At 53.4% G+C, this 25,519-nt stretch overlaps 1 protein-coding gene across 1 annotated transcript in view; it reads left to right on the forward strand.

The window, feature by feature from the left end:
* Positions 1 to 25,519, forward strand: part of AP2B1 (adaptor related protein complex 2 subunit beta 1) — a 91,101-nt gene that overhangs the window by 45,043 nt on the left and 20,539 nt on the right. Inside the window, exons 12-16 of the mRNA XM_054394234.1 lie at positions 4,853 to 5,045; positions 14,347 to 14,388; positions 16,244 to 16,390; positions 18,152 to 18,297; positions 21,590 to 21,719. Of these exons, the coding sequence (XP_054250209.1) occupies positions 4,853 to 5,045; positions 14,347 to 14,388; positions 16,244 to 16,390; positions 18,152 to 18,297; positions 21,590 to 21,719 (658 nt within the window). The remainder of the gene's footprint in view (positions 1 to 4,852; positions 5,046 to 14,346; positions 14,389 to 16,243; positions 16,391 to 18,151; positions 18,298 to 21,589; positions 21,720 to 25,519) is intronic.

Raw genomic sequence — 25,519 nt, forward strand, 5'->3', positions numbered from 1 at the left:
ACCCCCAACATCTGGGAAGTGCTGGAGGCTGAACTCCTGGGAGAGACACAGCTCCCACTCAGATGCCAAACCCAGCTGCTTGCCTCTGCCCAAAGTGTAAGGGAGGAAGCTGACATCAAGTCTTTTGGCCCTTCAGAGCCCAGGTGGTCTTTCTGCAGCTTCCCATTCAAAGCACACACAAAGGTGTCCATAGCAGTCTGTTTCAAGAAGCCTGTTCTGTGGTGGAGCACTTGCAGCTTGGTGTTTCCATACAAACTGACTTGGCTTTCATGGGATCACAGAATGGTAGGGGTTGGAAGGCACCTCTGGAGATCCAGCCCAACCCCCCTGCCAAAGCAGGGTTACCTAGGGCAGGTCACACAGGAGCACAGCCAGGTGGGTTTGGAATCTGTCCAGAGGAGGAGACTCTACAACCTCTCTGGGCAGCCTGCTCCAGGGCTCCAGCACCCTCACAGCAAAGAAGTTTCTCCTCCTGTTGAGATGGAACCTCCTGGGTTCCAGTTTGTGTCCATTGTTCCTCATCCTATCCCAGGACACCCCTGAATGGAGCCTGACCCCTTCTTGGCACCCACCCTGCAGATACTGATAACCATTAATAAGTTTCCCTCTCAGGCTGCTCTTCTCCAGGCTCCTCAACCCCAGGTCTCTCAGCCTCTCCTCACCACACAGATGTCCCAGCCCCTTCATCATCCTGCTAGCCTCTGTTAGACTCTCTCCAGTAGTTCCCTGTCCCTCTTGAACTGGGGAGCCCAAAACTGGACACAGTATGCCACAAGAGAGATGTTGAGGTACTGGAAGGTGTCCAGAGAAGGGCAGTGAAGCTGGGGAGGGGTCTGGAGCACAAACCCTGTGAGGAGAGGCTGAGGGAGCTGGGGGTGTTCAGCCTGGAGAAGAGGAGGCTCAGGGGAGACCTCATTGCTCTCTACAACTCCCTGAAGGGAGGCTGTAGCCAGGTGGGGGTTGGGCTCTTCTCCCAGGCACCCAGCAGCAGAAGGAGGGGACACAGTCTCAAGCTGTGCCAGGGGAGGTCTAGGCTGGATGTTAGGAGGAAGTTCTTCCCAGAGAGAGATTTGCCATTGGGATGTGCTGCCCAGGGAGGTGGTGGAGTCACTGTCCCTGGAGATGTTCAAGAGAAGCCTGGATGAGGCACTCAGTGCCATGGTCTGGTTGATTGGATAGGGCTGGGGGATAGGTTGGACTGGAGGATCTTGGAGGTCTCTTCCCACCTGGTTTATTCTATGATTCTAGGTGGTCTCACTGGGCAGAGCAGAGGGACAGGAGAACATCCCTTGACCTGCTGGCCACACTTCTTGATGCACCCCAGGAGATCATTGACCTTCTTGGCCATGAGCCCACGTTGCTGCCCCATAGATAACTTGTGTCCACCAGGACTCCAAGCTTTCATAGAATCAGTCAGGGTTGGAAGGGACCACAAGGCTCAGCCAGTTCCAACCCCCTGCCATGGGCAGGGACACCTCACACTACATCAGGCTGGCCACAGCCTCATCCAGCCTGGCTGCAAACACCTCCAGGGATGGGGCCTCAACCATCTCCCTGCACAACCCATTCCAGGCTCTCACCACTCTCATGGGGAAGAACTTCTTCCTCACATCCAGTCTGAATCTCCCCACTTCCAGCTTTATTCCATTCCCCCCAGTCCTGTCACTACCTGATAGCCTAAAAAGTCCCTCCCCAGCTTTCTTGGAGCCCCCTTCAGATCCTGGAAGGCCACAAGAAGGTCACCTCGGAGCCTTCTCTTCTCAACCCCAACTCTCTCAGTCTCTCCCCATAGCAGAGCAGCTCCAGCCCTCTGCTCATCCTGGTGGCCCTTCTCTGGACACCTTCCCCCATGTCCAGATCCCTCTTGGAACAGAGGCTCCAGAACTGGATGCAGTACTCCAGGTGGGGTCTCAGCAGAGTGGAGCAGAGGGGGAGAATCACCTCCCTGGCCCTGCTGGCCACACTTCTCCTGATGCAGCCCAGGCTCTGCTTGGCTCTCTGGGCTGCAAGTGCTCACTGCTGGCTCCTGGTGAGCTTCTCCTCCCCCAGCACCCCCAAGTCCCTCTCCTCAGGGCTGCTCTCCATCCAGTCCCTGCCCAGCCTGGATTTGTGCTTGGGATTGCCCTGACCCAGCTGCAGGACTTTGCCCTTGGTGTTGTTGAACCTCATGAGGTTGGCTTGTGCCCACCTCTCCAGCCTGTCCAGGTCCCTCTGGAGCTTTGTCCTTCCCTAATTTCTGGTTGGGTTTTGGGGTGGCTGCAATTACAGCAGACCTCAAAGTGCTGCTTTATCTCCACCAGCAGAGGGATGAGTAAGTGCTGAAGAGGTGTGGTGGTAAGGGATGACAGCCTGGGAGCAAACCCAGTGTGTGCAGCAGGGCTGATGGTGTGCCTCTGCTCACACAGGCTGTGCTTCCTGGGCTGAGGGTGGGAGTGCTGCACCACTTTCTCTTCAGAAATGTTTCAGCTGGCTCTTCAGCAGGCTCAGAAGTCCCCTTGCTGAAAGCAGAAGCCCCAAACATTCTGTGATTCAGAAGGGACAAGTGACCTGAGTGCCATTAGGGGTCTGAAGCCTTCAGTGAAAAGCTTTCAAGCCCTTCCCTTCCCTCCCTGCCTGGTAACTAATTCATTCCACAGCCCTTATGCTGCATCTCTTGGCACTGAAGTTGGGAGCAGCTTCTGCCCTGCTGCTGAAGCTTTCCCCTCAGTGGCTGAAGAAGGATCAGAAGAGACTCCTAGCTCCTCAAAATCAGGAGCTGCAATCCCTGCAGCAGAGCCCCAGTGCCAAGCACCCTGTCAGGACACCAGTCCCTTGGTGTTTGTGTGCAGGCTCCTCCTGGCTGCTTCTGCAGCAGCAGGAGCTGGAGGTAATTTTGTCAGCTGGCAAGAGGATGCAAAGCAGGTTTCAGGGTATCTCACAGTGTCACAGTCTCACAGTATATGAGAGGTTGGAAGGGACCTCCAGAGATCATCAGGTCCAACTTCCCTGCCAGAGCAGCAGCACCCAGGGTAGTCTGCACAGGAATGCATCCAGGTGGGGTTGGAAAGGCTCCAGAGAAGGAGACTCCACAACCCCCCTGGGCAGCCTGCTCCAGGGCTCTGTGCTCCAGGCCTGTCACCTCACTGGAAAGAAGTTTCTCCTCATGTTGAGCTGAAATCTTCTCTGTTCAAGTTTGAACCTCTTGTTCCTTGTCTTATCACTGTGCACCACCCAAAAGAGCCTGGCCCCCTCCCCTTGACACCCACCCCTCAGCTATTGATAGACATTGATCAGATCCCTCTCAGCCTTCTCTTCTCCAGACTAAACAGCCCCAGGGCTCTCAGTCTCTCTTCATAGGGGAGCTGCTCAATTCCCCTAAGCATCCTCCTGGCTCTCCCTTGGACTCTCTCCAGCAGGTCTCTGTCTCTCTTGAACTGGGGAGCCCCAAACTGGACACAGGATTGCAGCTGTGGTCTCATCAGGGCAGAGTGGAGAGGTAGAAGAACTTCCCTAGCCCTGCTGGACTCACCTTTCTTGATCCATCCCAGGATCCCATTGGCTCTCTTGGCCACCAGAGCACATTGTTGTTCCCTGGAGTGGAACACCAGCACTCCAAGCTCTTTCTCCAATGTTAGTGTCTTGATTTAAAGAGAGCAAAGAGCTCTTCAGGAGCTCCTCTCAGCCTTACTGTTTTTCCCTCTCCTTATAAAATTCAGTGCTAAGTGCATGCAAAAGGTGGCCAGGCTGCATCTGCTGAGGGATGTGGGGAGCTGTGTTCTGAGCATTTCTACACCACTAATTAGCATGGCTGCTGACACAGAGCAAAGGAATTGATTGCTAGAAGGGAGGAATTGGTTCCAGACTGAGGTCTTTAATCAGAGGGATGTTGCAGAGCTCAGTGCTGATGAGTGGCTGATCCCCACCTGAGGGGAGTGGTTGAATTTGCACTGCTCAGAGGTCTCAGTGTTAGGTCTGTGAGGACATCTGGGTTGTATTCCCCATATTTATGTGTTCTCCAGGTCCAGTGGGCTTGAACATCTTGTTCTGGGCTCCCCAGTTTAGGAGGGACAGGGACCTGCTGGAGAGGGTCCAGCAGAAGGCCACGAGGATGATTAGGGGACTGGAGCACTGCCTGGTGAGGGGAGGCTGAGGGACCTGGGGCTGTTTACTCCTAAGAGAAGACTTAGAGGGGATTTAATAAATGTTTATAGATATCTGAGGGCTGGGGGTCAGGAGGGAGGGGACAGGCTCTGCTCACTTGCTCCCTGTGATAGGACAAGGAGCAAAGGATGTAAGCTGCAGCACAGGAGGTTCCACCTCAACATGAGGAGGAACTTCTTCACTGTGAGGGTCACAGAGCACTGGAACAGGCTGCCCAGAGAGGTTGTGGAGTCTCCTTCTCTGGAGACTTTGAAGGCCTGTCTGGATGTGTTCCTGTGTGACCTGAGCTGGATTCAATGGTCCTGCTCTGGCAGGGGGGTTGGACTCGATGATCTCTCTGCGTCCCTTCCAACCCCTGACATCCTGTGGTCCTCTGTGGGTTTCTTCTGAGCTGGAAGATAACTCTTTTCACTGCTGTAATCCATGCAGTACTCATGGCTCACTGCCTGGGAGGGTCTGAGGCCCGAGGTGGGCAGGTTTCACCCCTTCATGCACTGAGAGCCATGGGCAGTGCGTGGCAGGGGTTGGAGCACTTGCCCTAACACACTGCCTTGTACACAGCAGTGGCCAGATCAGCTGCCAGGGGAAGCTTTTAACTGGCTTCTGCCCATGAGCCTCCCCTTGCTGTGTTTCCTCGTGCTGGGAGTCTGAAGCTGGAGTCCAAAGGCAACTCACCTTCCTCTCTTCTGCTTCTTCTTCCTCCCACCCCTAGCACTGACGCTGGCGATAGCCCTGTGGGCACCACGACCACCACGAACCTGGAGCAGCCACAGGTCATCCCCTCACAGGGAGACCTTCTGGGTGACCTTCTCAACCTGGACCTGGGACCCCCAGTGAATGTTCCCCAAGTGTCCTTGATGCAGATGGGTGCTGTGGACCTGCTGGGAGGAGGGCTGGACAGCTTGGTAAGTGACATCCTCTTTAGCTTCAGCTGATGTGAAATAATTGGAGCTGTGCTTGTGTCTGCAAAAGCCTTGATCTGATCAGTTGTGCTTGTACTGCTTGGATCACTGAGCTCCCAGTGCTGAGGCCTAGAACTCCAGGAGGGTTTCACCAGAGCCATTGTCCCAGCTTCCAGCAGGTTTTTCCTGCCACAAAGCAAATGTTGCTGCATGCTGTAGGATCCCCGTGGCCAGGGGATGTGTTTGTTCTGTGCTTTTTCTGTCTGTAGAAGGAAACCAAAGAGTTGTTTGAAAGATGTGAAGTGTTCCACTGCTTTGTGATGGATTCAGGCTCCCTTTCAAGAGGAGATTGTTCACCTGGTTCCCAGCCCTACTGAATTTCAGTGCAAAGCTCTGAGGGCTGCAAGTTGTAGCCCTGTGTCATCCTCTCTGTGTGTTCTCCAGGCTGTCATGGTTTAATCAGTGACATCTTAATTGCAGTTAGGTCAAGAGGGGAGGGCACTGAGGAGTCCTCCCCGTGCCACAGCTGCTCATGAGGAGGTGGTGTGGTCCCAAGAGGGCCAGGCTCCTGAGTAATGCCACATTGCCTCTGCTCTGGGCTGTGAGCAGGGCTGAGCTGTAATGAGAGAATCACTCAGCAAGGAGCCCACGGCTGTGGAGAGGAGCTTGGAGATTCAGTCTTGCTCTGGTGGCACAGGGAAGTGGTGAATGGAATGATCAGCCTGAGAGTTGTTGCCATGGGCTGGAGCACAGCACAGATCCCTCCCAGCCTGGTGACATGTCTGCAGGGGTGAGGGGCAGTGTGGTGTGCTTGCAGCATGGGACCTGGGTAGAATGCTGCAGTGAGCACAGCTGGGTGCTTTCCAGACACAGTAGCTTCATCTTGCTCTGCTTGGAGGTCTGGCTTGCAGTGAGCTGGGTTGACAGTTGACTGAATATGAGCCAGCAGTGTGTCCAGGTGGCCAAGAAGGCTAATGGCATCCTGGCTTGGATTAGAAACAGTGGCCAGCAGGGACAGGGAGGTGATCATCCCCCTGTGCTCAGAACTGGTGAGACTACACCTCAAGTTCTGGGTTCAATTCTGGGCCCCTTAATATTGAGAGGCTGGAGTGTGTCCAGAGAAGGGCAGGAAAGCTGTTGAAGGGTCTGGAGATCAGGGCTGGTGAGGAGCAGCTGAGGGAGCTGGGGGTGCTCAGTCTGGAGAAGAGGAGGCTGAGGGGAGACCTCACTGCTCTCTACAGATTGGAGTGAGGAGGGGGCAGCCTCTGCTCCTTGGTGACAAGTGGCAGGACCAGAGGAAATGGATCCAAGCTGCACCAGGGGAGGTTCAAGCTGGATATGAGGAAATATTTCTTCACTGAAAGGTTTGTCAAACACTGGAACAGGCTGCCCAGGGCAGCGCTGGAGTCACCATCCCTGGAGGTATTTAAGAGGCACATGGACCTGGTGCTCAGGGCCATGGTTTAGTGGTGGTCTTGCAGTGCTGGTCGAAGCTTGGACTTGGATGATCTTGAAGGTGTCTTCCAGCCAAAGATACTCTGATCCTGTGACTCTGTGTGTCTGGTTTGGGTGTGCTTTCAGGTCTGAGTCAAGCTCTGAATAACAATGGTAGGAGGCAGCTGGATTCACCCCAGTGCAGCAAATCCTGGTTTGGCAGGGTTGGATTTTTTTAAGCTGTCAGAATCTTATTAAAGCAGACATTAAACACAGCACCTCCTGAGCTAATGAACTGCAACCAGCTTGACCCCTGGTGGCATTTGCCTTCAGGGAGATCAGCCTGCCTTAGCCTCTCTGTCACCTGAACAGCACTCTGCTTGTTTAGCAGGGAGGCTGCCTTCACCCTGGGGGACAGGGGTGAGGGAAAGGTTTGAGCTGGAGCTGCTGGGGAAGCAGCAGTGAGCCCAGAGCAGAGCCCTTGGGAGCCTGGGCCCTGCCTGGCACAACTTGCCCCTGGGGCACTGGGGGCTGTGGTTGCCTGAAGGCACTGCAAACAAAGGCTGGCAGCTCAGAGGGGTTAGGAGCTGAATCCTGGTTGTCTGTCTGTCCTGCCTTCCAGGCCACTGAGGAACCCTTTGCTTCTCCTTGGTGTCAGAGACAAGTAAATGGATGGAGCAGGAGGGTGAAGTCTTGGGTCTGGGAGAAGCTGTCTGGCAGTTGGCACTGATGGGCCTAGTGCAGTGCCCCACCTTGGCAGCTGACATGGCACCAGTGCCCACCAGGGCCCTCCTCAAGCCCTCAGTCAATCCCTGGGGCTGTGATCATGTCGTGGGCAGCACTGGTGTGTTTGCACCAGCTCTTGTGCTGATCCTGTTTTCTGCTCATCACTAGCAGGTGACCTGAGAGGAGCCAGGGGAACCTGAGGACCTGCAGTGTGTTCTCTGCATTGTGCCTCTGGCAGCAGCTCTCAGCCTGAGCAGGGACACAAGCTGCTGCCAGAGCAGAGCAACCCCAAACCCTTCCTCCCTTTTCCAAGCAACTCCTTGATGTGTGCAAAAACCTAACCAAGGCTCTCTGCTGGTTTGGAAAGTGCTTGAGTGGGTGCAGGAATCCATGGTCTGTGGCTGTGAGGGTGAGATTGTGTCAGTCCTGGGAGTGTCTCAAAGGCAGCTGAAGGTCTGGAAGAGGCTGCTGGAGGATCTCAGCCAGCTTGGCACGTTGATCCCCTCAGACACTTGGTGCAGCTCTTGTCTGTTTGATGGTGCTCCTTTCTGGAGGGGGTGTCTGGCTTCAGAGGGATGTCCTTGCACTCAGAGTCCCAGCAGGACTAACCCAGAAGGATCAACAAACTTCCATGGCAGATGTCAGTCTGCATTTCCATTTCTTAAACACTTGGGTTGCTTTTTCCTTCATGCAGGCATCTGAGATGAGACTGCAAGGTGTAAAACTGGATGCACACCAAGCTCATGTTGGTGATTTGCATTTCCTCAGTATCACAAGATCCTTCTCTAGGTGTTGATCCTTATGGCCAGGGAGGCTCCAGCTGCTTCAGGAGTTCATTCCTTCAGTGAGTGGTTCTGATGCTACCTCCACAGTGAGTCCTGAAGTTGATATGAAATGTAACATGCTCAAGAGTTGTGAGGAGCAGCTGAGGGACCTGAGATTGTTCAGCCTGGAGGAAAGGAGGCTGAGGGGAGACTTCATTGCTCTCTCCAGCTCCCTGAGAGGAGGCTGGAGCCAGGTGGGGGTTGGGCTCTTCTCCCAAGGAACAAGTGACAGGACAAGAGAAAACAGTCTCAGGTTGCCCCAGGGAAGGTTTAGGTTGGACATGAGGAACAATTTCTTCCCCTTGAGGGCTGTCCAGGCCTGGCCCAGGCTACCCAGGGCAGTGGTGCAGTCCTCATCCCTGGAGGGGTTTCAAAGCAGTGTAGCTGTGGTGCTGAGGGCCATGGCTGAGTGGTGCCCTGGCAGTGCTGGGGTGCTGCTTGGACTTGGATGGTCTTGGAGGTCTCTTCCAATCAAACCAATCTATGGACACTGTGCTTGTGCAGATGCTGAGCATGTGTTAGTAATTAACAAAAAATCCACAGAGGAGAGAAAGGGCCTTGGGGAGAAGCTCTGCCTCTGCAGAGAGCTGCTCTCCAGTGAACAGAGCCAGCACCAAGCCTGCTCCAGCCTGTGCTGCTCTTTGCCACCCTGGGCAGATCCTGTTGGTCTCTGCTTTGCTTTCTGTGCTAACAGTGACCAAGCCCCCTGGCAGAAAGCTGTTTGAGACCTCCAGCTCCTCAGCAGAAGGCACTGCCACCGCTCACTCACATGGGAGAAGCAAAACTTGCTTGGCCAGCAGCCTGCCAGCCACAGGGCTGTGCTGATGCTTTATCCCTTATGTGCTGCTTTTTCATGGCTAAACTGGCTGCAGTTAGGGGCTGCCTGTTGATGCAGCACTGTGCAGGATGTCTGTCCCTGCTGTCACCAGCCAGGGTCATTTTCCCTTGGCTCTGATAATCTATGGGGCTCGAGAGCTCCCAGCACAGCAGCATGCAGCTCCCAGGGACACTGACAGGAGCCAGGGAGGCTGCTTTGAACCCAGGGCAGGGCAGTAAATCCATGGGAATGGACAGGCTTGGACTGTCTGTTATGTAAGGATTTTATTTAATACTCCAGCCACTCATCTACAAGAATTGTATTGATTTAAGGCTGGCAGCTGGGCAGACTGATTTATGTCCTGGACCGTAAAGCTGTCTGCTCAGTGCTGCAGATCCAAAGTGTTCTGTAGTGCCTGGGCTGCTTTGGGCTGTGCCAGCTGGAGCTGTGCCCCTCTGTAGGCAGTTTTGATCTAGGGGAGATGACCCCAGGAGTTCCTTCTGTGTGGTTCATGGTTGTGTCCTACCAGTATGAATGCTCTGAAGTGTGACAGAGCTGGGACCTGAGCACCAGCTCCCCCTCTGCTGTGGGGTGTCCTGGGCTCTGGGCACAGCCTGGGCAGAACCACCTGCTGCAGCAGTCCTGTGTGTCCACCTTGTCCCAGAGAAGTGTCTAGTGTGAGGTGTCCCTGCCCATGGCAGGGGGTTGGAACTAGATGATCCTTGTGGTCCCTTCCAACCCTGACTGATTCTATGATTCTAAGTGGGGAGCAGGGGCTGCTGGTGTCACTCCCTGACTGCCTTCAATGGAGGGTTCAAAGCCTGACCTTAGTGGACAACACTCTGGCTTGTTGAGGTTGATTAGGGACTCACCAATGTTTATATGAAACCCCCTTACTCCTAACTTCTTTCATGAACTCCAAGTAGGAAGCCTCAGGTAGTTGGGGCAGCCCCAAAGCAGCCCCCAGTCTGCCCCAGCTGTCACATTCTTCTCCTGGCTCTGCAAGAGGCTTGCTGTCTGTAATCTTAGGCCAGTTACTGCCTGCACCTCTCCTGGAGCTGCAGTGTGTCTGTGCTGGGTCGGCCCCAGCACCCTTTCTGCAGTGATGCTTCCCCAGGCTGTTCCTGCAGCCTCTGACAAGGAGCTGAGTGTCTCCTTTCATCTGGGCTCTTCTGCCCTGATGAGCTGCAAGGGACATCTGCTAGGGTTTCTGGCAGAGGGCATGTGTCCATGGCTGAGGCAGGGCTGACAGGAAAAAGCATCTCTCTGGTGGGTCACTCTGACTGCTTTCAGGCTGTTAGAGGACTGCTAGAGCTTTGTGGAGCTGCTGCTTTACCTCTTAGTACAGGAAAATGGTCAGGACTTCGTGTGCAAGGCAAGGCATTAGCAGTAAGTGCTCCTGAAAGTGATGGCTGTGGAGCTGGCAGCGTGACCTGTCCCCCACCACCTCTGGCACAGCTCTCCATGGGTTGGGCAGAGCTCTTGTGCTCTGCCAGCCTGCCTTGGAGGGAGGAAAGCAGAGACATAAAATAGGCAGCAAATGAGGTACTGAAAATGTCTCTGTGTGAGCCACAGTGGAGCCTGCTATGAGATATCTACAGCCCATCAGGAGAACAGAAGATGCAGATGTATGGTCTGGGCTGCAGTTAAGATGTCTCTAACAGGATCAGTCCAGAGCAAGCAGCTGTGCTCTGGTGGGGTCACAGCCTGTGTTCCTGGCTGTTGGATCACAGTGCCTGCCCTCACCCAGCTCCTTGGGCTGCCAGGCTTAGCTCTGGCTGTGGGATGTGAGGCAGGGAGGAGCAATTGTCCCCTGTGAACCGGTGGCTGCAGGAAGTGCAGCCCTGCTCTCAGTGTCTCTGCCGTGGCCACCTGCCCTGCCCAGCAGTGGTGGTTGCAGCTCCTGTCCCTGGCTCCACCCTGGGCGTTGTTCTGTGGAGCTCCAAGTGCCTCAGGTCGTGTTGCAGAAGTGATTGTCACCCCTCCAGTCACATGGACACCTCGGCAGCATCACTTCATTATGGGCTGCTATTAAGATGCAAATTAACTCTCCTAATGCAGTACCTCCAGCGCTGCTCTGCTCCATAAGTCAGGACAAGCACAGCCCTGCTGCAGGGCAGGGGCTCCCCAGCCAGCAGCTGCTGACACCAGTGCAGGTAGGGCAGAGGTGCTGCTGCTACTTCTCTTGGTACAGGCTCCAGCCCAGCCTCTCCTTGAACCCATGTGGCTGCTCCAGTGCTGCTGGATGGGCTTGGAGGGAATAAAGAGAGTTCCTGCTGGAGGAACTTGGTGCGTTTGGTGGCCAAGGCTCCCTGCTCATCCCCTGCTCATCTCCTGAGGCTGGCAGCTCTCATCTGGGGCAGAAGCTTTGTGCTCTTCAGCAAGAGGCAACTCTGCCAACTTTGGGCTCAGGAGCAGGACTTTGCAGTGCTACAAGTTCCCTTTGGCCATCAAGTGGCAGCTCCTGTCCATAGTGCTCATAGTGAGCATTTCAGACTGAGGAGGGCTGACTGATGGGGCCAGACTCTTGTCAGTGGTGCCCAGGGACAGGACAAGGGGCAGGAAGGGGCACAAAGTGGAAGCCAGGAGGCTCCATCTCGAGGAGAAACTTGTTTGGTATGAGGGTGCTGGTAGGCCTGGAGCAGGCTGGCCAGAGAGGTTGTGGAGTGTCCTTGTGTGGAGAGCTTCCAACCTCCCCTGGGCATTGTGCTCCTGGGCAAGCTGCTGTGGGTGCCCTGCTGGAGCAGGGCTTGGACTGGATGAGCTCCAGAGCAGTTCTAACTTCAGGTGTTCTGTGACAGCTGTCACTGCATCTGTGGGGCAGCTGCCTGCTCTCCTGTAAGTCAGGTTGATTTGGTCCTGGGAGGAATGGCTGCCCACCCATGGGATGCATGGAAATGGTTAAGTAGAACTGCCAGCCCTGGGGAACTGGTTCAGCAGCAGTTCAGCCTGACTAATATCTGCTGCTTGCATTCTGCACCCTGCCTGTCACTCCAGATGGGAGAGGATGCCCCATGGGTTATTGTTTCGGGTTCCCTCCCTCTTGCTCCCTCCCTTTCACGTTGGTGGTGCCATCTCTTCCATCTCCTTGAGGTTGGAATCAAGCTAAGTGTTGGGCATCTTGCAGGAGGGTTGGGTAAAGCAGAGCTCTAGTTCTTGAGTGGAGGAGCCTTTGCTGTTCTGGGAAAGTAAGAGGCAAGAGAAATGGAGAAAGGGACTTGGGTGCTTCTGCCGTGGCTGGTGCACCCCAGATCTGCTGCAGAACTGATGAGTTCTGTGTTAACTTCCCCTTAGTTTCTGTTGCAGTAGATAGGTTGTCACTGTTCTTTTCACTCTATGGGTAGAGCCAGCCCTGCCTGCAGGGACCTGGTGGAGCTGCCAGCTCCTTGGAGCTGGCTCTGCAGCACACATCTGCAGCCTTGGTCCTGAGCCTAGGAGCCAGGAGAATATCAGGCTGCTGTCTGCAGACCCCTCCTATGCAGGCTGCAGAAGGAGCAGGTCAGAGCTTGCTACCATGAAGCAAAGATGTTGGGAGCAATCTAGACCTGTAAGGAGGCTGTTGGTAAACCCTCTGAGCCAGTGAGTAATTTTCCCTGCCTTGTAGGGGGGGAGGGCTGGAGTCTCGACTCAAGACAGGCAATAGATCCAGGTTCTTCTTTTCCCCCAAGGCCTGACAGCTCAGGGAGATGGCAGACTTGTGGCTAGCTTGAGGAACCCCACTATGTCATTGCCTCCTTCCCAGTGAGTGCCTGCAGACACCAGGGCAGGGGTTTCTTGGAGGCTGCATTTGTAGCCTGCAGCTTCCTGTGCCGAGCGTGGTAGGAAATGGTAGAACAGAGAACATCTGCCTTGATTATGCAGAATTATTCAGTCATTTCCATAATACCCTTTGTAAAATGCTTGCTGATTGATAAAGCAGCCTTCCTCCTGCTTCAGACAACAGTGCCAGCAGTCCTCTGTGCTCACAGGAATATCTGGAGATGAGGTGGAGTCTTCACTTTCTCCTTTTCCTCTGGCCTTTCTTGCCTGTCACTGTGAAGTGTGAAGCTCGTCCTCGTGCAGGGCTAGGAAGAGGGCTGTGGTGTAATAGTTACATTTATTACTCCTTAGTGAGCCAGTAACGAGATGTAAATGATCTGATGAATGAACCTAGAACATGGCTTGGCCTAAAGAGCAGGCTGGAGAAGAAAACTCTGCTCTGCCAGGCTGGGGGAGACCTGACAGTGCAATCAGCTCAATATTAATTGGATTTGCATCCTCTGGCTGCCTTCCTTTGGTCTGTGGCTGATCCTGCTTTTGACTTGGGAATCACTCACTTCTGTCTGGTGTCTCTTAAGGAAGCTAAGAAAAACTGGACTTAGTGGGCAGTGAGAGGAGGGGTTGCTGTGTGAAGAGGTGGCTGTGGCAGGAGATGAGGGATGTCCTAGTTCAGAAAGGAATGTGGGGATAGGGTGAGGGGCAATGGTTTGAAACTGGAGCAGGGCAGATTTAAGTTGGACATCAGGAGGAAGGTCTGCACAATGAGAGTGGGGAAACACTGGAACAGGTTGCCTGGGGATGTGGCTGAGTCCCCGTCCCTGGAAACACTGAAGGTCTAACTTGTTGTGGTCCTGAGCACCCTGATCTAGTTGGAGGGGTCCCTGCTGTCTGCAGGGGTTTTGGACAAGATGACCTTTGAGGTTCCCTTCTAACCTGATGAAATCCATGATTCTGTGAAAGTTTTCTGGATGCTTTGTAAAGGGAGTTCATGGTAGGACAGCTTCTAATGGGCTGCAGAGGGCATTTGTTGGTTGTGGAAGGTCCATGGGTGGTACACTGGGGCTGTCTCAGTCCCTTCAGACTCTGCCTTGGCAGAGATATGAAACATCCTGGTGCACTGAAAGGTCTCTTTACTATTTGAATGTCCCATTAGATCACAAAGCTGGTGTGTTCCTAAGGGAGGGGAGCTCCTTGAAAGGGAAGGCAGAGCCCCCCCTGAGCTGTGGTAAGGGCCAGAGTGTGTCCTGCTCCTGCTTCCTCCTCACTGAGAGCCAGCTGTCAGTGGAGCAGAGCCAGGATCTGTTGTCTTGTCCTGCAGTCCCTGGGACTTTCAGGGAGCTTCCTGTCAGTTGGACTTTTACTCCATTTCACAGTCCCCCCACTGGGTGTTGTGGAGCTGCTCAGGGCTGCTGGCCCCGGCACGGTGGGCTGAAGGGAGGGCAGCGACACACGGAGGAGCAGAGCTGCAGAGCTCCTGGTGCAGTGACCACGGGCACGGGGGGGAGGGGGCTCAGGTTCTGTTCTTCCTAACCTGCAGAACTCTCCTGTCTGCAGCAGGTCCATGGGGCAGCTCTCCATACAGCTCTGCTCACCCCCCTCTGCTCCCTGTGTGTTTCTGCCTGTCCTGCCGGTGGCGGCTGAGCCGTGCCAGCAGCGGTGCCAGCGGCCAGGCCGTGCTCTGCCAGCTGCCACTTGGCTGAACTGAACTCTGTCTTTCTCTCCTCTCTCTCCTTCTCTCTTTCAGCTTGGCAGTGACCTTGGCGGGGGCATTGGAGGAAGCCCGGCAGTAAGTGCCATTCCATTTCTTACCCCAATCCCCGAGGCTGCTCACAGCTCAGGGGGTTTTCAGCACAACCTCGCCCACCGTGTGCCAGGAGGGGTCTGCAGATGGACAAGTGCAGCTCAGGCACCCAGGTCCCCACCCGTGGTGCTTTGAGTCCAGCTGTCTCCTGGGCTCTCCCAAGGACCAGAGCTGTTGACTCTTACCTGCTTAGCATTTCTCTCTCTCGGCTTTTGGTTTGAGCACCATTAGCACTGGCAGTGCCCCAGTCCCTGTGCAGCTGCTCTGGCAGCTGGCAGGCCAGGGGTGCTTACCTCTGCTCACAGAGCCTGGATTCTGGTGACCCAAAGCCAGTGTCACCACAGGCTTGGCTGAATTCACTGCTGTTCTCCTCCCAGATGCCATTTAAGATGTTTCCTGGGCATCAGGATCAGGTGCTCTGAGCTTTCCTGTAACATGTGGTTGGTGCTGAGCTCTGCCTGCCACTGGCCTCCTCCTCTGTGCCTGTGCTTTGTGGGTGTCCTGCAGCCCAGAGCGCTTGCCAGGACATGGGAGATGTTCATGCTGCTTCCACAGCACCCTTGGCTTCAAATGTATCCCACTTCTTCCAGGAAAGCATGGGAAAAGGATGACTTGGAGACATGGTAGGCAGGAGGGGGATGTGCCTCCAACCCACAGCCAGAAGCAGTCTCCTGGCAAAGGCTCCAGCCTCACTTCCCAGGGCTGTGTAGGCAGTAATTCGGTGAGGGAAGCATAGTCAGTTCTGGAGTGAGGGCCCTTCAGAGACCCTGCCTATGGCTGCAGCCATCCTCTCTCCTCCTTTCCCTTGAGCCTTGCATTCCTTTCTAACTTCAGCACTCTGAACAGAGGACAGCCTGTGGCACAGTCTAGCTGTAGCCCAGGCAGTCCACAGCAGGATGTGGGAGATACTTACACTGCAGAGATCATCCCTCCAAAGCCAGGGCTGTGTGCTGTGGGCCAGCACAAACCCACCAAGCAGCTGTGTAAACCACCCACTCGTCCCTGTCCAAAGGAGTGGCTGAATCACATCTCAGGTGGGCTCCCAAACACAGCACAGTGCTGAGAGCTCCAAGCCAGACCTGCCAGCAGTGTTTGCTGTGGCCTGCCTCAGTCACTGCCTGTTTCTGGGCTGCTGAGCCTGACCCTCAAGCACATCATTCTTCCTGCTCACAGTGAAGAAGGGAAGTTGAGAGCCTAACTTGAGTGGGACTCTCCCACCTGGAGCTGGGCACCTAAAGGTTAACATTCCAGGCTTGGTGCCCTCATTTAAGTCCTGAGAGGGAAGGGTTACCCTTCTTGCAGAAAGTTGTCCTCTGGCAGACAGAGAAAACTGCTTCTGCTTGATGGAATGAGCTCTTTGGACCAGTGCTGGGAATGCAGAGCTCTGGCTTCAGGGGGAATGCAGAGCTCTGGCTTTGGGTGGAAGGACACAACACGGTCATGGCTCTCTCACTACCTCTGGATATGCAAAACCTTGCAGATTCCTGAAGTCTTGTTGGAGTTGGGGCAAAATTTGATGTTCCCAGGGTAGATCCACACAACACGTTGTCTTCATAGGATGGAGAGATGGAGAAGATTCCTGTACAGTGGGAGTAGGTAACTGGAGCTATAAAAAATGATGCCAAAGCCTGTGGATGGCTGAGGTGACAGCCGAGTGCAGGGCTGGGTTGCCAAGAGCCTTGGCACTCAGCTGCATTGTTTAGCTCTGTTGAGAACTCAGCAGGGAAGCTGCAAACGGCTCGGAGGTATTTAGGATACTGCCCAAGTCGATGCTTTAGTCAATCAGTGGTGTCCTTCCCGTGCCATCTTAATCAGTGCCTGTTCTTTCTGACTCCTGCAGGTGGGGCAGACCTACATTCCCTCCTCCGTGCCAGCCACCTTTGCCCCTTCACCCACCCCGGCAGTGGTGAGCAGTGGACTCAACGACCTCTTCGAGCTCTCGCCTGGGATAGGCATGGCCCCTGGAGGATACGTGGCTCCCAAGGCTGTACGTAAGGACACAACATCCTCCCTCTTGCTGCCTTGTCCTAGGCTACCAGAAGAGTGTGGCCAGCAGGTCGAGGCAGGTTATACTCTCCTCTGCTCTGCCCTAGCGAGGGCACAGCTGGAGTCCTGGGTCCAGTTCTGGGATCTCCAGTTCAAGGGAGACAGGGAACTGCTGGAGAGTACCCAGTGGAGGCTCCAAAGCTGCTGAGGGGCCTGGAGCAGCTCTGTGAGGAGCAAAGGCTGAGAGCCCTGGGGCTGAGAGCCTGCAGAAGAGCAGCCCCAGAGGGGAGCTGAGCAATGCTCAGCAAGAGCTAAAGGAGCTGTGGGGGGCAAGAGAGTGGGGCCAGACTGCTCAGTGATGACAAGGGGCAACAAGGGGCGAACAAGAAGCTGCTTGTTTTGTGTGAGGGTGCTGGAGGCCTGGAGCAGGTTGTGGAGTGTCCTTGTGTGGAGAGCATCCAAACCCCCCTGGGAATTGTGATCCTGGGCAAGCTGCTGTGGGTGCCCTGCTTGAGGAGTGGGGTTGGACTGGGTGATCTCCAGAGGTCCCTTCTAACCCCCACCATGCTGGGATTCTGTAAGTCTGAGATTGCTCAACTGTCCCCTTTGTTGTGGGTCTCTGTTGGGGCACCTTAGTTCAACTCAGATTCATTAGGGACACCCTGGGCTTTTCCCAGGCAGAGGAGCGTTGAGCTGGGGACTGTAAATTGTTAGTTACAAACTCCTGGTTTTTAGCACTTCCCCCAATATTCCCCTGAAGAATGGCTTATGTAAGAGGGGAGGGTTTCAGCTGTGTCAGAACAGCTTTCCTGGAGACTTGTCAGAGCAAGCTTCCCCAGGAAACTTGAGGGCAGGATATTGTTAGCTCCAGCTTTCCTAGAGGATTTGTTAGTTTGCAGGAACTCAATGTGACACTGGAGACAAAAGGAGGTGTTTGGGATGAGTGTGCTGCAGTGATGCAGAGAGATGCTCTGGCAGTGATGGAGATCACAGCTGCACCAGCTGCAGCCTGCTGAGGCTGGAGCCTTCATGAGGGGCTGAGCATGGGGCTAAGAGCAGCCACAGGTAGCTCAGGGTCAACCTTTCATGCCTGAAAGAAACAAAAATTAGCACTCTTATTAAACAGCCAATTTCTGAATCAACTTAAGGCATCCTATGAAATCCAGGATCTCAAGGAACTGCAGAGCCTTCTCAAAGCTTCTGGTCCTTGGCTGCTCACAGCTGTTAGGCCATGGATGAGCCAAGCACAAAAGAATCCAGGGACTGAGAGCTAAGGACTTCGTGTTGCACCACTCAGATTTGAGTCTGGGCTTTTCCCACAAAGGTGATTTGGGAATCCAGAACCCAAGCAGCTAATAGTATCAGCCCTATTCTTCTATTTAGTTCAAACTTTAGTTTTGTCCTGCCTGTAACAGCACAACAAGTCCTTGGAGAAGCCTCTCCACCAGCAGGCTGGGACATTAGCATGGTGGACACAAGCTCTCACTGCCTCTTGTGCACAGGATTTTGTGCTCTGCTTGAATCTTTCTGTGAGTGCTGTGAACAAAGATGGGTTAGGAGCAGCAAGCCCATTTCTCTTTGGTGAGCTTGATCCCCTCAGCACCCCCCATCCTGTCTTCCCTGGAGTGTTTCTTTAGTGTTTGTGAGCTTCATGTCCCAGTGGTGCTGCACTTCCAAACTCAGGACTTGCCTGCTGTTTGGGAAGCTGTCCCTTACCTGCTGGCCAAGCTTCTCGTGCTGAATGACCTCTCTTGTCTTCAAGGTTTGGTTGCCTGCAGTGAAGGCTAAAGGATTGGAGATCTCAGGCACATTCAGTCACAGGCAGGGCCACATCTACATGGAGATGAACTTCACCAACAAGGCTTTGCAGCACATGACTGACTTTGCCATCCAGTTCAATAAGAACAGGTAAGAAATCAGGACTCTGTGTGGGCTCTGTTACAAAGATTGCAATGCTCCTGAGACAGAGTCTGTGTCTGCACTGCTAGATGTGGGGAGGTCTGGAGTAACGTGTCCAGCTCTGGAGCCCCCAGCACAGAAAGGACGTGGACCTGATGGAGCAGGTCCAGAGGAGGGCCATGGAGATGATCAGGGGGCTGGAGCACCTCTGCTGAGGGAGCTGGGGGTGTTCAGCCTGGAGAAGAGAAGGCTCTAGGGAGACCTTAGAGGAGCCTTCCAGTGCCTGAAGGGGTCCTGCAGGAAGGCTGCAGAGGGACTGTTTGCAAAGGCCTTCAGGGACAGGACCAGAGGCAGTGGTTTGAAATTGGAGAAGAACAGATTGAGGTTGGATGTGAGGAACAAGTTCTGCCCCATGAGGGTGGTGGTACACTGGAACAGGTTGCCCAGAGAGGTAGCTGAGGCCCCATCCCTGGAGATACTGAAGGTGAGGCAGGACAGGCCTCTGAGCAACCTGATCTAGTGGAGGATGTCCCTGCTGACTGCAGGGGGGTTGGACTGGATGAGCTTTGGAGGTCCCTTCCAACCCAAACCATTCTATGACTTCTCTGTAGGTATGTCAGACAGTCATGGAAAGAGCTGGATGGTGCAGCCTCAACTCTGCATCACACCACAGTTGTGTGAAGGGCTGAAAATGCAGCCTAATAAATCTGGGAGGAAGCAGGCAGCAGACAGTCCTCTCTTTCTCCTCACTGCCTCATTTCATCTCTGCAGAGTTTCAAAGCAACTTCATGAGCTGTTAGGGGGGGTTGGTGGTTTTACAGCCAGTGAGTGCCCTGAGGAAAGCAGGAGCACAAACAGGCAATCATCTGAGCTGCCCTGGGATCAGTCCTTTAATGCCTGTGCCCCCTGACATCATCTCCATGCTGCCCCTCAGCCTGCAGGTCACATTAGCAAAGCTGTTTGTCAGTGAAGGAGCTGCAGGCTAAGAGCCCATGGCACATATTTGCCCTGGAATTGGCAGCAGAACAGTTTTGTCAGGAGCAGCTCCTTGGATGTTCATAGAGCATAGAAATTGTTCTCAGAAACCCTTCTCAGCCAGGAGACATGACAGGGCAGAACTGCCACCCTATCTGCCCACAAACAGCCTTCCCACTCAGGGCTTATCCTGAGCAAGGACCAGGCCAGTTCTTATCATACCTGCAAAGAGGATCTTGTGAATCAGATGTGTCCCCAGAGTGCTCAGTATCCTTTGCTGGAAAAGGGTTCTCCATGCTGAAGATCTGCTGGAGGTCTTTGCCTTCAGGTGAAGATCTGCTTGGAGGTCTTTGCCTTCAGGTGAAGATCTGCTTGGAGGTCTTTGCCTTCAGACCTTTCTAAAGATCTCACTGTTAGCCTTGCAAGTTTGGGATTTCCTGGGATGAATAATATTTACTTACAAAAGACATTATGCTAAGTAAGACTCAGTAAATGTTCTCCCTGGACTGTTATATTTTCTGGAGAGTTTTTGCTAAGCTGCTGTATGCAAATGCTTCATGCAGATTGGCCTAGAAAAAAGCCCTTGGGGTTGCAATGTCTCCCCATGCATCAAGCTGTGTTCTGGCCACACCTCCATGATCCTTCTCTAGGATGTAAACCACTTCAGGACTGCCCAGTAGAACAGCAGTTCCTCCTTCTGCAGCGTGTCAGGACATGCTCTGCACACCAGCAACTGCTCTTCACTCTCCTACAAGCACCCTTCTGCTCTGCCCTCATCCCACTGAGTGGTGTATTGGGAAGACCTGCAGTGGGCTGGCTCTGCAGGCTGAAATATTAGGGTTTGTGATGGGAAGGTTCTGTCCCTCCCCCCCCCCACCTCCTGCTGCTGCTAATCACATTCACTGCAGTTCTGGGATGAAGCATTACAGAAATAAAGCAGGAGCTGATGTGCTGCAGCATCACAGACACTTAGCAGGAAGTCCAACTTTGGTTTCCCTCTTGAGTCCTAGGACAGCACTAGGGCTGGCATCCCCCAGGGGGAAAGGGCTGCAGAAGGTGTATGAGGTGGGTACAGCCTTGCTGGGAGTAGTCTGATTTCAGCTCCCTAGGGCTGCAAACTAAGGAGAGCAAAAGATGGGACACGTCCTGGCTTCTGAAAGAGCAACACACTCCATTGTGCAGAGAGTGTCTGGGGTTTAGTGCATGGCATAAAAATGCACAGCTGGAGATCTTAGTGGCTGTAAATTCTCTGCCTCCTCTGAGCTAATGTGAGTTCTGCCACCAAGAAGCAGAGTCAGGAGTGGACACCAAAGCTGTCTTGTGCACCTGCACCTCCATGTGAGCTTGGAGAGAAGCCAGTGCCCTGTACAGGAGTGTCAGGTGTTAGCTGCTTTCCTTTTTGTCCACACCATGCAGAGCTGCCTCTGAAATTGAAATACCTCTTGGACCAAAGAGGGAAGCAAAGATTGGCTTTGCTGAGGTGCTCCACCCCCCTGGCTGAAGGAACCTCAGAGCAAGCAGCAAAGCCAGGCACTGTCACCTGGGAGCAGAGAGCTGGCTGTATTGATTGATTTATTCTTCAGGGCTCAGTTACAAACCACAAAGCCCTCCTTGGCCATCTCTTTGTTCTGTGTTGGCTGCAGTTCCATAGCTCCCAGTGGTGGAACAGCCATGCAGTGTGATGTGATCCACCTGCAGTGCTCTGCAGCTCTGTACGAGAGCCAAGAGGCCTGAGTCAAGGTGCTGCTCCTTGCTGGGCAGGCAGCTGCTCAGCACACGGACCAGCACTGATGATGGAGATGCTGCTCCCTTGGGCAGGATGGTGCATGTTGTCAACAAGACTGACCTGATTGAGTTTCCCATGCCTTGTCCTACTTTGAGTGTGTGCTGCTTTGAGCTGTGTTCCTCCCCTGGAGTCAAGGCAGCTCAGGAGCAGTGGGAAGATCATAGAACTGTAGAAGGATTTAGGTTGGAAAAGACCTTCAAGATCGAGTCCAACCATTAACCCTACCCTGCCAAGTCCACTACTAAGCCATATCCTCAGGCACCACATCTGCACAGCTTTTAAACACATCCAGGGATGTTTGTGTGGTGATGAATTTCCAGTGAGGAGGAGTCCTACCCTTGTGGAACAGTTTAGTAATGGGAGGAGAGACCTTTGGGGTGGCCTTTTCCTTCCACCAGCTGTCATCAAAGCAGACTGGGGGCCCCCATGAATCACAAATAAAATGGTCCCAGCATGCCAATGCAAGAAGATGAGCCAGCCTGTGCTGGCTGTTGGGCAATGCAGTGCTGCTCTCATCACCTCTGTGTTTCTCTTGCCCAGCTTCGGGGTCATCCCAAGCACCCCACTGGCCATCCACACACCTCTGATGCCAAACCAAAGCATTGATGTCTCCCTGCCTCTCAACACCCTGGGACCAGTCATGAAAATGGAGCCTCTGAACAACCTCCAGGTAAGGACTGTCTCATTCTGGGCAGGGGGGAGGTCAGCAGGTGCTCAGCCCAGTTTGTTTGGCCCAGCACAAGGCGATTAAGCAATAAAACACCACCTGTGTAGGGTAACCAGGCAGCCCTCCTGTTCCTTTTTCTAGCCCCCCTCAGAAGGACTTCTTGAATTTTGGGTGTTTTCAGGTATGCCAGACCCACTGCAGGTTAAGGTCCTTGCTCCAGTAACACTCTTGTGTACTGGAGATGAGGTTTGGGTGGGTTTGTGGCTGGAGCTGGTCTGAAGAGAGAAGGTGGTGAGGCAGGCAGCGAGAGCTGTCAGCACCAATCGAGGCAATTAAAGCAATTGCAGGGAAGGTGACAACTGCTGAGTGATTAATATTTCTCTAGTGCTCTTAACTGGCAGGGTGCTTTACAAAGGCACTGGCACAGCCCTGTCCCAGATAGCTTAATCCAAGGCAAACACGATGTGTTCCAGGAAAGGCAGAGGAGAGGTGACGTTAGCAGCTAATATTTCATTAATAAGGCTTGGGAGTGTCGGCAGCAGTGCTCCCTGGGAGAGGCTCTCCAGCAGACTGGGCTGCTGCTCTGGTAAAGGGACACACTCAGGGACATCCTCTCCTCTGATATGGACCAGAGACTTTCTCCATCAGTCCTGCTGTGCCTCAGGGCCATTGGTCTTGAAGTACGCTCCTGGCAGAGAGTTCTTCCTTACAGGAAACTCTTCCTCATGGCTGCTCTGCAGAGGAGCTCAGCAAGTGGCTGTGGAGCTGAGTTCTCCAGGATGACTTTCCCAGTGTCCCAAAGATGCAGTGAACTTGTACTGTAGCATTGAACTGCTGGAGAGGGGCCAGAGGAGGCCACGAAGATAATCATAGGGCTGGAGCACTTCCTTTATGGGGATAGGCTAAGAGGATTGGGGCTGTTCAGCCTGGAGAAGGCTCCAGGGAGACCTTAGAGCAGCCTTCCAGTGCCTGAAGGGGCTCCAGGAGAGCTGGGGAGGGACTTTTGACAAGGGCTTGGAGTGACAGGATGACAATGGAGTGACAATGGCTTTGAGCTGGAAGAGAGGAGATTGAGACTGGAAATGAGGAAGAAATTCTTTGCAGTGAGGGTGGGGAGACACTGGCACAGGTTGCCCAGGGAGGCTGTGGATGCCCCCTCCCTGTGGGTGTTTAAGGCCAGGTTGGATGAGCAGTCTGGTCTAGTGGGAGGTGTCCCTGCCCATGGCAGGGGGATTGTACCTAGATGATCTTGAGGGTCCCTTCCAACCCAAACCACTCTGTGATTCTGATTCTTGCTCACCTCAAGTCTCCAGGAGATGGACCTGGGTTGGATTCTGTAGCACAGCAGCCCATGTGAGGCAGCTCATTCTCTTTTTAGGGGAAGAGAATGCAATGGAAGTTACTATTTATTCTGCCTGAGCAACTGTTTTTTCCCTTCTTTTGACTTCCATTCTGGGGCTTATGACTTATTGATGAGTCTTTGGGCAAACAGCTCGAAATAGCTTCTGTGGCACTGAAACTGAGCAGTCCCACACTGCAGCTCCCAGCGTGGTGCAGGAGCATGTGGACAGGCAGTGAATTACCTCTGCTTGGCTTCCACAGAGGGAGCCTCCAGCTCCTGGAGTCCCTCTGTGGCCAGCTGGTGAGATGAGGCTATATCACTGCATTTGGGTCAGTGGTGGTAAAGTCTGCCTCCAGCTCTGAAGAAAATGTGGAAGTCTCTAGAAGGTGGCAATCCTGATCTGCTTCTGTGATGCTGGGGCCTGGTAACGAGGCATCCTCAAGTTGCTGCTTCCTTTGATCAGAAAGTGAAGTATTTGGGTTACTAAATCTCCAAAGCACTCAGAACAGAGCTTGTGTCTTGTAGCATCTTCTGCTAGAACAAAGCAAAGGGAAACCATGGGAGGAAACCTCCAGCTACCTTCTATTGAGACAGCAGAGCCTTCATTAGTGCCAGACTTGGTTGCTAATTTGCTCACTCTCACATTGCCATAGAAGTTGGCTGCCCTTTCCCAACTGGGGAAGCTGCCATATGGAGCAATAGTATATTTCTCTGCAAGGAGTTGAATCATGCTAGCAGATGCCAAGTTAAAAAGAGCACTCCCCTTACTTTTTTGACAGCAGTGGGTTTGATGGAGATCTGTCACTGCCCTGACAGCCAAGGCTCTGCTTTGCTTCTGTCAGCTCCTGTAGAAATGATCTGCCTTGAAACATTCAGAAATCGGTTTGGTGACCTACTTAAGGAACAATTTATAGCATAATATAGGAGTGGAGAGTACAAATGTTCCTGTGTTCATTGAGGAACCAAAACACTCATCAGGGTGAATTTGCTTCATGTGTTGTTTTTTTCTCTGAGCTGGGGAACATTGAAGCAGGTGCAGGGCTGGTTTGAACCTGAGGACTTGATGTTCATCTCCTGTATTGGTTTAGTAACAAGAAGAGTAAGTCCTGAAGTAACCAAACTGATAGCTTTCAACTTTTTGTCATGTCAGTTCCCAGCTTCAAAGACCCAAGCTGCACATTCCTGAGGCAGCTGCTTCAGAAGTAATGAGTCTCAGCCTTGCTCAGCTTATTTTTATTACCGTTTCTAATCTTTTTTGCCCAGTGCAGCTGGGTTAATCTGAGCATTAGTGCTAAAATATTTGACAAGTTCACATTTTTACAAGAAGGTGAGGAAGGCTGAGAGGTTTTTCAGAGGCTTACACAGATAAAATGTAACTGAGGAGTCTTCTGTTTGCCTACCACCTTATCTTATGACATTGACCACCAGGCTTCTTCCTCCCCTCCCAAGGTAGTGATGAGCATCTTCTTGACCTGTTGACTCGTATTCAGCCCCTACTCAAGCAGTGATTTATTCAAAGGATAAAGCCACAGCACTGCAGAGCTTCAGTAAGGACCCCAGTCCCTGTTCTCTGGTTCATCATTTTTATTCCTTACAGATTAAAAAGCTGCCTTTGGATGTGGCTGTCATGAGAGAAACCCTGACTCAGTTATTTGAGTGCTGCTAAGCTCTGCTGGGGGACACTTGCAGTGCCTTGGATCCTTGGGAGGCTACCTGGCACTTGTGTGTGCTGTGGCACCACCCCCACCTCCCCCTGCCCAGAGCTGCCTCTGCAAAGCACAGCACTGGTGAGAAATAGCAAGCCCAAAGGTGGGCAAGAGGCTGTGCTGAGTTGCACCAGTGTCTGAGAGCTGCAGCTCATTTGCCAGGCAGGGAGGTGGCTCTGGTGGTTGTGCAGGCTGGCTTGGGCCCTGCAGTTGCCTTTCCACCATCAAAGCAGTGACAGCCCTCTGGTGCCATGTAGGCTGGTAGGGTCATACCTAGTGGACGAGGTGGGGTGGGTGAGGTACCTTTGCCACCACATGTGAGGCCTTCAGGTCTCAGAGAGGAACGTGGGTTCTGAGATGGGGATTTGCACGGCTGAGGGACATCAACTCTGTCCAGATCTTTCATGTCAAAATTGGAATAAGAAAATGCTTGAGATGAGAGCCCTTCTGTGCTAGAAAGAGGAACTGCTCCTGCTTAATGGCCTCTCAAGGGCTGTGAGATGCTGTGAGATCAGAATGTCCTCTTTGTTCCTTTGGCTACAGCAGAACTGCTCCCCTAGCCCTGCAGGTGGGGGAAGTGGAAGCCAGAGTTTGAGAGCTCAGGCCTGTCACAGTATGAACACCATCACCTCTTCTGTGATTGGAACCACTTGGAGGAGAGGATGCAATGGAAAACAAGCTGCAGCAACTCCCAGAGCAGCAGGGAGTCAGCCTGAGCCTGGAGCATTGCCATTCCCTTGGGACCCACATTCCAA

Source organism: Indicator indicator, chromosome 30 (genome assembly GCF_027791375.1).
Source record: "Indicator indicator isolate 239-I01 chromosome 30, UM_Iind_1.1, whole genome shotgun sequence".
Taxonomy (NCBI): Eukaryota; Metazoa; Chordata; class Aves; order Piciformes; family Indicatoridae; genus Indicator; species Indicator indicator.